The sequence below is a fragment of the Monopterus albus genome, unplaced genomic scaffold, assembly GCF_001952655.1.
Source record: "Monopterus albus unplaced genomic scaffold, M_albus_1.0 scaffold242.1, whole genome shotgun sequence".
Taxonomy (NCBI): Eukaryota; Metazoa; Chordata; class Actinopteri; order Synbranchiformes; family Synbranchidae; genus Monopterus; species Monopterus albus.
In genome coordinates this window covers 152,722-165,656 of record NW_018128122.1, presented here as the reverse complement: position 1 = coordinate 165,656, position 12,935 = coordinate 152,722, and the positions used below count along the sequence as shown (strand labels likewise).

General features: G+C 39.4%; 2 protein-coding genes and 1 non-coding gene across 5 annotated transcripts in view; 2 read left to right on the top strand and 1 right to left on the bottom strand.

Moving 5' to 3' along the window:
- Positions 1-579: 579 nt before the first annotated feature.
- trnar-ccg (transfer RNA arginine (anticodon CCG)) lies at positions 580-652 on the bottom strand. The gene has a single exon. It is a non-coding gene; the product is annotated as a tRNA-Arg (tRNA).
- A 303-nt stretch (positions 653-955) lies between these two features.
- LOC109972008 (importin subunit alpha-1) lies at positions 956-7,393 on the top strand. Of its 2 annotated transcripts, none has more exons than XM_020620595.1 (11): positions 956-973; positions 1,413-1,524; positions 1,621-1,761; positions 2,267-2,355; positions 2,634-2,902; positions 3,430-3,524; positions 4,397-4,660; positions 4,934-5,167; positions 5,919-6,101; positions 6,802-6,951; positions 7,111-7,393. In XM_020620595.1, the coding sequence occupies exons 2-11, from the start codon at positions 1,459-1,461 to the stop codon at positions 7,201-7,203; spliced, it is 1,584 nt and encodes a 527-aa protein (XP_020476251.1). In that variant the 5' UTR covers positions 956-973; positions 1,413-1,458; the 3' UTR covers positions 7,204-7,393. The 2 variants fall into 2 exon arrangements, with proteins under 2 accessions (XP_020476251.1, XP_020476249.1); XM_020620593.1 differs by lacking the exon at positions 956-973 and adding an exon at positions 979-1,060.
- Positions 7,394-8,563: 1,170 nt separating this feature from the next.
- The window catches only part of LOC109972001 (E3 ubiquitin-protein ligase SMURF2), a 67,242-nt gene continuing 62,870 nt past the window's right edge, over positions 8,564-12,935 (top strand). For both annotated transcript variants that reach the window (XM_020620583.1, XM_020620582.1), the window contains exon 1: positions 8,564-8,955. In XM_020620583.1, coding sequence (XP_020476239.1) covers positions 8,904-8,955 — 52 coding nt within the window. In that variant the 5' untranslated portion in view covers positions 8,564-8,903. The remainder of the gene's footprint in view (positions 8,956-12,935) is intronic.

Genomic DNA, 12,935 nt, shown 5'->3' with positions numbered 1-12,935 from the left:
CTATAAATAATGCTTGTCTGCTCTAATGCTTAGTGACAGTTAATCTAAGTGAATGAATCAAGAATACAAACCATTATTTTTGGCTAACCAATGCAAATGTCGTGGTATAATTCAGATGAGCACTTTCATGATACCAAACTGAACTAATCAGAAAACAATTATATCTTAAGGGACAAGGTTCTCTCATCTCTGTGACGCACAAGAAACTATAGCAGACTGTAAACAAAGCAGAGAGCTTGCCTGGAGAAGAAATTGAATCTTGCTACTTCAGATACTATGAAAAGTTAAGGTCATTTGGAGCTTATGGGGCAACATTTTAACAAGTATGCAGGTCTGGTATTTTGTAATGAAGAAATATGTCACTCAATGCAATTGTGTGTTTCACTGGTGTGTTTTTAATCATTTTTGAACAACAACGGAGGCTTATGGCACAGACAAACAAGATACTCCAGGTTAGAAACTGAAGGACACTCGAGGGAGTAGATGTAATTTGTTGTTGGATTGACTCTCTAAATTGAGATTTTTAATTTGAAGTGACTGACCTTGTCCTTTCAGCAACCCTGAAAAGTAAGCTAAAGCCGACCCAGATGGGACTCGAACCCACAATCCCCAGCTCCGGAGGCTGATGCCTTATCCATTAGGCCACTGGGTCATTACGTAGCATTTTTTAGAAATACAATCTTTATCAATAACCTTTATGACAAATACATTTTGGCGGGATCGCGTGTGTTTAAGTACTTCAAGCGGAATTACACGTTTTGAAGCGTAGAAAAGATTATCAATGGTACATTAGCTATTTTAGCAACTGGCGTAATAGCCAACGATGGGAAACCAGCATGCCACAAAGATGTGGACGTTTAATCTCGCGATGTTTACAGCGGTTACTTTGACAACCGCGTTGTTGTTTTTTTAACAGCGAGTAATGGGAAGGTGCTTGTATTACAACTGACCAATGAGAAGTCCGTAAAACAGGGTACTTATATATGACGTCACGTTTAGTTAGAAAAAAAAACTGAAATTTATAACGATAAGCTAAGCACGTCGTGCATGCCGTGTGTTTGTATGTACATTTTTCTCACTTTTATTGTTATTTTAACGTAAATCGTCACTTTAAGAGTTCCTGTCTTTGCTTGTAATTTGTATTTATCTAAAATTGTTGTTTTAATGAATTTCAGTGGGCTTTTGGGTGTGGGTTTAATGTTAGGAGACAAGCTGCATGTACTACGGGCCACATGGTGTTAGATAACCGGCTTGAGTGACATTACATGAAAAGCGGTTAGCTGCTAACGCTAGCAATTAAAACGGCCGCTAGCTAGCTAGCTTATTTTAACAAGAGGACGGTAACGTTAGTAGATGTAGCCGCTGTTTGGGACCTGTATAGTTTTTAACGTCAAACTGTCGTACTTCCACAGTGTGTCTAACATCAGTGGAACCGATTGTCTTGCTCAACGGTCAGGAATGTCAGCGGACAACGACGGCGGAGATCGACTCAACCAGTTCAAAAACAAAGGAAAAGATGCCAATGTAAGTTTTGACAGTAACACCCACCATTCTAATTCAGCATATGTATGTAATCGTACTCAATTCTGTCGTATATTTTATGGGCTTGGACATTTTCAGGAGCTCAGACGCAGGAGAGCGGAAGTCAGCGTTGAGCTCCGTAAAGCAAAGAAAGACGATCAGATCCTGAAGAGGAGGAATGTTCTTAGTCTTTCGGAGGAGCCGACCTCTCCTCTCCAAGAGAAAGATCCTAACGCTCAGGTAATAAGCTAGCTAGTCAGCAACTGGCAAGGCCTTTCTCTGCTCCACTTTTAACACACTGGCCATCATTTAGCCTGAGGAGAGTAAACAGGACACGCCAGAAATAAATACAGCTGGTTCCAGTATGTTTCCCTCGTATGAAACATTTTATTATTATGTTGAGTTGGTTATGAATGATCTACAACAGCCCCGCACAAAACCTCAACAGAGTGAATCTTGAAAGCTGATATAAAGAGGTCAGTCCGCTCTGCACACAGTGAGTAAATGCCAATGAGTAACTTAGTCTACCTAATGATAACAGCGTGACAGTTATTCCACTTCATTTTGAAACGCTTCCCAGTTATTTTAAGAGTCACTGTCAGTATTAATGCTTTGAATTTACATCAGGTACTGTAAACACCTAAACGTGTTCCACTAAATGTTGTGGGGTATTTTGAATCACTGTTTGATTTTGCTTAGCTGCTGTAAGCAAGTAAGTAATCCTCTTCTATTTTTGTTTTCATAGCCTCCTCAGTACTGGTCTGTGGAAGAGATTGTAGCAGGTGTAAACAGCCAGAATCCAGATCATCAGCTACCGGCCACGCAGGCAGCCAGGTAAAATAATTTTGAATAATACTTTAACTGATTTGTTTTAAAGTGTTAGAGTAATATGCTTAAAGACAGTTCAGCCTACTACAGTCCTAGTGTCTATCATTTGTTCAAGTTCTCTTTCGCTTAAAGCGTAGTAATTTAAGGACATATGGCTTGTTTCTGTTGAGTAATAAATCACTCTGTTCGCTAGCCTGTTAAAAATCATATCCTTGCATTGGCCTTCAGCTAGTTATTACTGTGATGGCATTTACTTGATATGTGTTTTTCCCCCTAATGTACAGAAAACTGCTCTCCAGAGAGAAGCATCCACCTATTGATAGCATCACTGCTGCCGGCCTTATTCCAAAGTTTGTTAGTTTTCTGGCATTGTCTGAATGCCCCCCCATCCAGTTTGAGGCAGCTTGGGCCCTGACTAATATCGCCTCCGGTACATCAGAGCAGACCAACGCTGTAGTGGAAGGAGGGGCCATCCCAGCCTTCATCAACCTGGTGTCATCGCCCCACCCACACATCAGCGAGCAGGCCATTTGGGCTCTGGGCAACATTGCAGGTAATGTAGAATGACAAAACTCATCTCTTTGTGTCTAATGCACTTACTTTACTTCTGTTGCTTCATTGATACACACTGTTATATTGTTCAGCTTATTTACCCAGATATTTGTGATGTTAGGATTTTTTTGTTATTGTGTTCAGTTATGTTTCCTTTGATTTGTCTGGAGCTGTTGGTCTCCAGGCTGTAGTATTAAATGAATGAATCAATGTATAAGGGGGTGCCTTAAAAGTCAAAAGGTTTTGCTCAGATATGATGCATGTGCTATAATAAGACATGAAACCGTGGTCTGTCTGTGTATTAGCATAGTGAAAACAGCGTATTATGATAATAGAATAGCATGAAGAAGGTTGTTTAAATGTAGGCCTACCTCTGAATTGCTCAGCACAATAATGCATCTTTCATAGAAACCGTCAACAGTAACCCTTCATAGTTTTTATGATATGAATCATGTTTTTGAGTTTTTCTGTTCTGTTATTGCACTGGAGATGATTGAAAATGTTTGTTTTTTTTGTTCTCAAAATCAGGTGATGGACCAAACTGCAGAGACCTAGTGATCAAACATGGTGGTCTGCAGCCACTCCTGTCACTGCTGGCAGCCCCTGACCTCTCTCTGTTTCCTGTGAGTGTCCATTTCTAAATATGATTGCACTTCTGGGTTTAAGAGACCTTTATGCCATATAGCACAAAGACTGTTGGGTTCTTGTACATTCTGTCCAGGTACATACCAACTGTCTAGGTCTAGTTAACAGATATGCTTCAGAACTGACTGGGCTGTTGTCTAGTTTGGTCAGGAGTGTGTTGGTGTAGATTGTGTCACCACAGTAAAATTAGATCCTAATTCTTTTTTGGTTGCACTTCTGTTTAAGCTTATGTGACCTGATCACTTCCTCAGTATACTTCTCAGTAATCTGCAGCAAGGAAGTGAACATATCTAGCACACTTGGCAATTTAAATAACTCTTAAATAACTGATCAACACAAGCAAAAAGTAGAGTGAGGATTTATTGTTGACTATGAGTTTTGATGTTTTGTTAGGATCGGTTGCCTTTTTGTTTTTTGCCCAACTCACTATGAAACTATTCATTCCTGTTGAAACGTTGGGAAGTCTGTGCATACAGTAAAGAATTTATTATTATTTATGATTCTCACAAATCAGAAATATCATTTAGTGATTTGGACAGTACGGTTTTATACTAGGGTAATCTACAATGCATAAATTGCTCTGTAATTTCCACTGTAAAATTTTTGAGCATTTACTGTATTTAAATTGCAGTAACTTGCAGTATTTTTTAATTCGGTGTCACTGAAATCTAATCCTTCTGAAATTCCTGGTTTGAAATTTGTCAGAAAGGTGAATTTATTCTGTTTGGGAACTGCTCTCTTTTTAGAGAGCCTTTTGAGCACTGTCACTATCATGGTTGTTGTCACTCTAACAACTATCATGCTATAACACTTTAAAGTTCTAAAATCAACACTTGACTCACCTTTTCAGGCTGGCTACCTGCGCAATGTTACCTGGACACTGTCCAACCTGTGTCGGAACAAGAACCCAGCACCTTCTCTGACAACTGTGCAGCAGCTGCTTCCAGCCCTGGTGCGCCTCCTGCACCATGATGACAGGGAGGTCCTGGCTGACACTTGCTGGGCTGTGTCCTATTTGACTGATGGCTCCAATGAGAGGATAGAGGTGGTGGTGCAAGCTGGCCTGGTGCCCCGTCTGGTACAGCTTCTCGCCTGTGGGGAGCTCTCCATAGTGGTATGTGGTGTTGTTTGTTGAACTTATAAGTTACTGTTATTTGTGACATGTCAAAGTGCAGTTAGTGCTTTGTCTGCTATACCTATATTCATTTACAACTCTGGAAAATTTTGAAGAATTGTTGTCACTGATCAGAAGTAACTGTTCTCTTGATTCTGTTTGTACCATCATGACCGAGTTAGATGAAAATCTTATTGATCCCTAATATAATTTCTTGTACCATCAGGTCCAAAAGTACTGATTATTATTTATTATTAATACTTTACCTTCCAGACTCCAGCCCTGCGGTCACTTGGAAACATTGTGACCGGGACAGATGAGCAGACCCAGTGTGTGCTGAATGCAGGTGCCCTGGCGATGTTCCCAAGCCTTCTGCGCCACCACAAGCACAACATCCAGAAAGAAGCAGCCTGGACTGTGTCCAACATTACTGCTGGCAAGGACACCCAGATTCAGGAGGTTATCAATGCAGGCCTGATTCCCATCCTGGTGGAGGTCCTCCAACAGGTCAGCATGAAAGAGCAGATAGAAAACACACGTGGTTTGGTGCATTAGTCTTAATGAGATTTATTAATTCATTATAGGTCTAGTCATAATTTATTGATTAATGTGGGGACAATTGTCCTCTGCATTTTTAAGGATATTTTGGGGTCTTTTTAGCCTGTATTCGATAGTGCAGTAGAGGCAGATAGAAAAGGGGAGTGAGAGAGAGACAAGGTGGAGACCTGCAACAAAGGTCACCAGCTGGACTCAAACCATGGACATCATGCACACCAATGTGCATCCATACATCGGTAGTATGGGATACAATGGATTGCGTTATTTGGCTGTACAGAGGATTTCAGGCACTCAAACACACTTTGTGTTAAGCACAGAATCAAATAAGTTGACATATTAGTTAATGAATAAGATCGCTTAAATTTTATTGATTTTATTTTCCTTTTCTTCTGCTGCATAGACTTTATGACACATACAGCTATTTACATCCAAGGTATTTATAAACTATTTGTAAAAACTGGCATGTCTCTAAGTAAATATAATAAACCTGATCAGTCACTTGTGTCTCTCTGACATGCTCTGGACTATGCATGGTTTTATTATTATATGAATAAGTAAAATCATTTTCTGAAATATATACATACTGTTTATAATAATTTTATGGATTGTTTATTAATAAAAGCTCATTTAATCCACAGTATCTCTAGTATAGTTCTATAATTTTCTCTGGCCTCCAACATTAGATATATTTTCTGTTTAGGGAGAGTACAAGACCCAGAGGGAGGCAGTGTGGGCCGTCACCAATTATACAAGTGGTGGAACAGTGGAGCAAGTGGCCTACCTGGTCCAGTGCAACGTGCTGGAACCTCTGCTCAACCTACTGACAGCCAAAGACAGCAAGATCATCTTGGTCAACCTGGATGCAATCTACAATATTTTACAGGTATATTGCAAGACATAAAACGGGTCTGTGTGATGTTTATGGAACAGTTGCAGCAGGGGTCCCTGCGACTACAAGTTGTAAATACAGGACTCTGGCTCATTCAATTCTGTTGGCCTCTGAGTGGTGGAGGCCACTGTAAGCAGGTACCCCAAGCAGATAAGAGATTGTTTACTGAAATCATAGCTAAAATGCTTATGTAACAAACACACAATCATCATGTCAGTACAAACCAGCAAATGCATTGTCTGACCATGTCAAGTCAGGACACGGTTAATCTGACACCTGTGACCAATAACATCTGTTTCTAAAACCTACAAAATGGAAAAATTCATCAGTTCAGAACTGATGAAGCCTCTTGGTTGAGAGGTGAAATGTCTTTGACCTAAATAGTTTTTTTTCAGCTTACTCTGATCTGAATGACTGAGAATCTGCACGGACATTAGATGGCAACCATACCAGTGAATTGTAATTCATTGAAGTGGCTGATGAAGGACAATAATTGGAATGTGTCTGATAATAATAATAATAATAATAATAATAAAAATTCTGGTAAACTTTGTCATGCCACACCATGATGCACTTTGTGTCCTTGTTTGCTACCATTTATAAGGGTCTAATGTTAGAATTCTACCTAAAACTGCAAGAAATACAATAATTTTTATAGCTTTAAGAGTAATCAGCCTTTTAAATTCCCCCACAGATGGCACTTAAAACTGGTGAGAGTAAGAAAGTTTGCCTAAGGATCGAGGAGTTGGGTGGTTTGGACAAGATTGAAGCACTACAGTCCCATGACAATGAAGGTGTTTACAAGGCTGCTTTCAACATTATAGACAGATTCTTCCATGAAGAGGTAAGTGAGAGTCAGTTACTTGTATGATTATTCATATTTTTTTTATTCTTACCAAAGATTAAATGTGGGGTGTGGTGCCACATTCAGTAGCCTGAACTGAATTTTAGCTGGCTTCTGCAAGAGTAATGCTCTGATGTGTCTGTCTCTTGTGTCTTTCAGAATGATGATGATGATGAGTCTGTGGTTCCTGGGGCTGCAGGAGACTGCTATACTTTCCAGATCCCTGAAGACCAAAGCACTTTCCAGTTTTAACACATCCAGTTTGCTCTTTGTAACATACAAAAGAGAACATTTTAACCTTGTTTATATTTTTAGACACTCAGTCCTTGTGCATAACCGTACAAAGACAAAACAACCCTTTTTAAAAAGTGTAAATAAATTTTATTCATGCATAATATTATTTTCTAGATGTGTGTATTAAACAAGGAAACCTGTGAACGATGTTGGGTGTGAATAATCAGCTCTTTAGTGTTTAATAGGCAATGAGAGGTGATTATGCGTCTGTGTCACCACTAGGTGGCATCAGGCTTATATGACTGTGAGCCTGCCTGTAACTGGGATCCCCTTTCATCTTTAGTACCGGTAAACTATTTTATGAATGAAATGTTTGCCACAGGATATGGCCATGATGCTTCAGGAGAGGTCGGGATGTAGCAGAACAATTTCCAGAGACATGATGTCAGTGCTATTTTGCGTATTGTAGACCATTATCAATATCTAATCTCAGGACAAAAAAATATTATGCTTATTGTGGCTTAGTAGCTAAACGTGGCAGTCGCAAAGTTTAAAATGACCACATATTTAGATTTTTTTTTTTTTGGTCTTTTCTGAGTGTATCTTGATATTGTAACCTTTTGGGTTAAATATGTAAGCGAGTTCACATCGGCAAAACAATAGTCTTCCAAAATTGGATTATTATCCTTATCCTTAAATAGTCTTCCAAAATTGTGGCTGTAACATTTTGTTTTAAAATAGATAAGTGATCTCACTGTGGCATTTATCCTGCTCATGACTGATTGGTGCTTTTTCAATTTACATTCAATCAAAGCGACTCAATCAACAAAATTCTGACCGCACTTGGACAAAAATGTTCTTTCATGTCCAAATAAGTTGGGTCAAGATATCAAGAGTAAGACCGGAAAAACATCGATTTTACTTTCAAAATAAAATTACCAGATCGCTTGTATCACTGTAACCTGGTAATATTTTAAAGGTAGGCCTATATTATATAATACGTGAGACTAGCACTAACTTTTTTGACAAAAGTTTCCTTCACGGGTGTAAATAAAAACTGTAGAATATAACCCATTACTTGATTTCGAAATTAATTTAAACGTGAAACGGTCTAGGCCTTGGATGTACTATTAGTTTCTGTAAGTACATTAAGGCAGATTTAGTTGAATGAGAATATTTAAAACAAATTTGATCAGAGCTCGAAATAACCATGTCCCCTTTCTGTTGTTGGTTAGCAATATTAAAATAGTATTTAATTAATGGACACGTCGCTTAATGTCGCTTTTATTTTGAAGGAGGGTACCGGACATGCTGTTGGAGTTTCTCTGCCTGACTCTGCCTGCCGTAGCAGGGTCTTCACCATCAGCTCGACCAACTTCAGTCCAAGCTGCCCGGGCAGAGTAGATACCCATTTGGATGGAGGGGAAACTGTTTATTTACATCAGTTACTCGTGGCTCGCAGAATGAATGGCATCTGGGAATGCAGCTGTTTACATTTTTATGGAAAACTGGCTAATGATCAGAGTGTTGTTTCAGCGATATGATTATGATAAATTATGTTGTATAGACTGTCAGCGTGATTTGCTATGGTGATACCACAGGCTAACCCCAAGCTAACACAGAGACTGTTTTGGGAGATAGCTTTTTGAACGAACTTGTACGCTGACACATGAATTAGACACTTTGTGAATTTTCAGCAAGCTGGGACACAAAGGGGAATGTCTAACCAAGGAGTTAGGAGAAATGGCCCAGTAAAGCTGCGGTTGACAGGTAAGCGAATTTAAACCCCGTCCTGCTACGTTCGGAAACGCTAGCAAGTTAGCCTGCTAGCCATCCAAGCTAACTAACATCTGCTCATGACACAGCTGGACACTGGTGTGTGTGAAATAAATGATTAAATTCATATGATATTTTAAGATTATTTTAATCAGATTGAATTTGTTTAATTTTAATTGAGCGTAACTCATATTAGCGCGCTAAGTAGCATTGAAAAACTGTCAGTGAGCCTTGCTCTTTCACAAACATTAACGTGAACGTTAGCTGCGACAACAGTGCTTTTTATGTTGTAATGACCTAGCTAGCTGACCAACGTTACTTGTCACTGTTATGACTTCAGCTTCGTAGAAATGAGTTTCCTCTTACTTGTTTACTTGTTTATTTTTATCAAACACTACTATATCGAGACTATCGTTTTGACTTGTCTTCTGTGCAGTCATATTTTGAGGAGATTTCAAGAGGCAGAAGGCACATCGTGTGTTTTCTTACTTAAGCTTTAGCTCACATATCACAGCTGGGTTTTTTTTTTTATTTAAACCATCATTAAATCACACTTTCAGGTGCTATTCCCAATGGCATTGATGTCTTTTAGACAATGTCTGTCATTGTGGTGCAAAGAGGGAAAAAAAGCCCCCCCCCCCATCTTCTGGTGGCAACCACATCAGATGAGTGTTTACCAGATGCAGCAACTGAACTGAAGAGCACAACAAAGGCTCTTAAATGGTTTTGCTCTCATGGTAGACCAGTGCAATATAACTTAGAATTTCCACATCATAGATTAACAACAGGTATTGATTGGTAAAGGTAGGCTTCATCATGTGTCTTCTCATTCAGCACAATTGAACAACAGGTTAATTTACTTAAAGAGGTACAGTAATATTGTAATGATAAATGAACCATCAAAGCTTCCTGCCTGCCTGCCATTAGTTAAATTTTTTTATCCCTCTATATGGGGAATGGTTTTAAATGGGCTGCAGTGGTCTTCAGACAGAATCCCAGGAATGTGAAACCTCAGAGAGGAAATGTGAGTCTTTTCCGATCATAGACACTTCCTTTGTCTGTCCTTCATTAGAAAGAAAGAATAAGGAAGACAGTGTGTGTGTGTGTGTGTGTGGAGAGAGAAATTGGCATTCAAATGGCAGAGAGCAACCAGAATGATGACAGTGATCATCAGTGATGCAAAGTCTGCATTTACACTTAAACCTTAAACATGTTTGTTTAGTTGTGGCCATGCATGATTTATGTGTCTGAGACTGTGTGTGTTTAGACCTAACATTGCATACCAGCTGTCGTCCAGTGTCCCTCTCTCTGCTCTGTGGTCTCTTAGAAGGCATTTGGTTAAACCAGAAGCTTAGATATAAATAAACTGGGGGATATGGAACCATTGTTATGCTTCATAATTGTTTTGTGTCGGGGGGGTTCCCCAAGTTTTGAGTTGTATGTTAATGGAACAGTTTATTTGATAAGCTTATGGCCCACTACTGGGTTTCATCCTCATCTTCTCTATTAAGAAATATTGTCCCCCAGTATTTAAAATAAAACACTCCCTTGGCTAGTGGCACCAAACTTTGTATTTGAACTTAGATTCAAAGCAAAAAATGTACCAGTCACTGTAGTGTGTGGCTTTTTAAGGTATTGTAAATGCATCTGTTATTGGTTGTCTGTAGCCTCATTGCCGTTTCCCAGCCTTGATTTCTGTTGGCAACTTTGTTCTTTCCAAACATGAGCCATTCTAATTATAAGAAAAACAATGGCACTGTATTGAACATGGTTTTTCCCCTCAGTTTGCCATTTTAATTACATTTCTGTGGCATAATTATGAATTTCACTGTTAATCTTTTTTTCTGGCTACAGGCCCTTGCAGAAGCACTACCAAGGCTAATAATCACAGTGCTGTCACCACAACACTTAGTGTACTATATCTGTTCACAGCTGGGGGCAAGTGACCAGTGCAGTGGCTCTTAATGTATTTCTTTTGCTGTTTCATCACTAGTTTGCACTTATTTACAGTGCTACTCAGATGCAAGTTTTATTTAAAAAGTTTAATAATTATTGATAATGTTGGTGCAAACTGAAACACAGTTCCAGTTGGCTTTTGTTCTTGAAATTTGCTTCTACCAAACTAAAGCTTTTCCTAGACTACTGAAAGTGATGTGTGCTGTTAGTTTGCCATCCACACTGAGGTCCCCTTTCATCACAGCACTGGATTAGAATTTGTGTAGGGTGGGCTTACACGCACTGCGGGATCTTGGCCAGACTCATCTCCAGTTAAGTCATCTTAATGCCACCTTCTAGTTTCTCACAAATGCTTTTACTTATGTTTGGAACATTTATCTAGGACAGCTGCTCATTGATGCTTCAGTTAATAAAAAAAAAAGCATACATTCTAGTTGGAGTTTGCTGGTAGGTGGTGTGTCGTCATGTCCCTACAGAGGTTGCTGCCAAGCTTGTAAAAGAGAGCAGTCTTAGATTTTGAGAGCTGTTATTCTTAACACTGCAGGGAGTCCACTATTTGTGCAGTTCCTCTTCTGTGTCTTTTGCAGTGAGAGCTGGTGTATGATTTACTGAAACTGAACAAGAACAGGGTGTTTTCCCTCACTTGCCTTGGATGAAATCTGGAGTTTCTCAAAGGTGAATGACACGAGATGTACTAGGGGATGAATCTGTTTCTCGCCCCATTTCAAATATGGTCTCTTGGCTGCACTGTATTGTCATTGCTTTAGCTGTTCGGAAAGGAGTCTTCCTACATGATCCATTTCCTTCATTAGCCTCCAGTTGGCATGCAGCAGGCAGGGAACAACTGGAAGAACCATCTCAGGATTTTTCCCGCTCTGGGTGAGCGTGTGACACTCAGGAAACCTACATGTACATTTTTCATCTGCTGTCATGCCTTGTGTGTCTCTCTCTCATTCTAATATTTTTGGAAGCTGATTCTGGTTGTATGTGTGTGTTTGTGGAAGGGGGGAAAAGCCAGGAAGCTGGTGATTAAGATAAAGATCCAGCCTCTGTCCCTGGCCCAGCATTAGCAACAGAGCAGAGTACATTTTAGGGAAATTATCATGGATCACTCCCTCAGCATTCACTGTCGGCCTTCAGAAAGTATGGCTCTGTGTGTCAGCTTGTTTTTATGTGCAAGTGCAATGTTTTTGTTCTCAGAACAAAAGAAAAATACATGCTTTCACATGCACACAGGCACACTCGTATGCACAGTTGAGCTTCCACAGGATGTACTGTCAGCACGCAATGCTGAGCTAAATTAGGCCTGTCGGCTTTCTGATTATGAGGAATGAATGTTACAGAGAGTTTATGGTGACAGTGAGAAACTACATCTTTGAAGTTATGATACTCACATGGAGTTGCAAGGTATATAGATGCTTTGTTCACATTAAAATATTAGAATTTAAATGTGTATGATAAAGGGTAAATATTTACTGCCTTTTTGGATTATTTGCCAGATAATATGGTTCTCTGTTTTCCTGACTGGCATGTGTGCTATAACATACTCTTTTGTTTTTAGATTTTGTATCTTAAAATCAGGCTCACTACTATCTCTGACTCATTTTTTCACCTTGAGTGGATATAATTCTGGTTGACAGTTTTCCTGGCCTCTCCTGATGATTTCAATGAAAGATGATTACATAGTGATGGTCACATTTAATCAACTCACTGAGTGTGGGAGACTGTGGACTTGGACTATGCATGCGCTGGTGGTGTAATTAATTTTGTTATGTCTCAGATTGTTTCATTTCCAAGTGCCGTTTTTCCCTTTAAAGAGTGCAGAGTTTTGACAGTTGAAATATGGACCTGAGTAAGATATGATTCATCAGCACACAATGGATGTGAGTCATACATGACTGTGGTGGCTGTGTTGCTCTCTGTTATGTGTATCCCTGGCTAGGCCTGCACGATATGAGGAAAACGTGCGATAACACTGTTCACTATTAAGATGACGATGTGTCTTTTTTTTTTTTTTT

Coding starts and splice junctions, on each gene's coding strand:
- LOC109972008 (XM_020620595.1), top strand. CDS start 1,459: ATGTCAGCGGACAACGACGGCGGAGATCGACTCAACCAGTTCAAAAAC. Junction 5,168..5,918: donor TGGTGGAGGTCCTCCAACAG/GTCAGCATGAAA, acceptor TTTTCTGTTTAG/GGAGAGTACAAGACCCAGAG. Junction 6,102..6,801: donor CAATCTACAATATTTTACAG/GTATATTGCAAG, acceptor ATTCCCCCACAG/ATGGCACTTAAAACTGGTGA.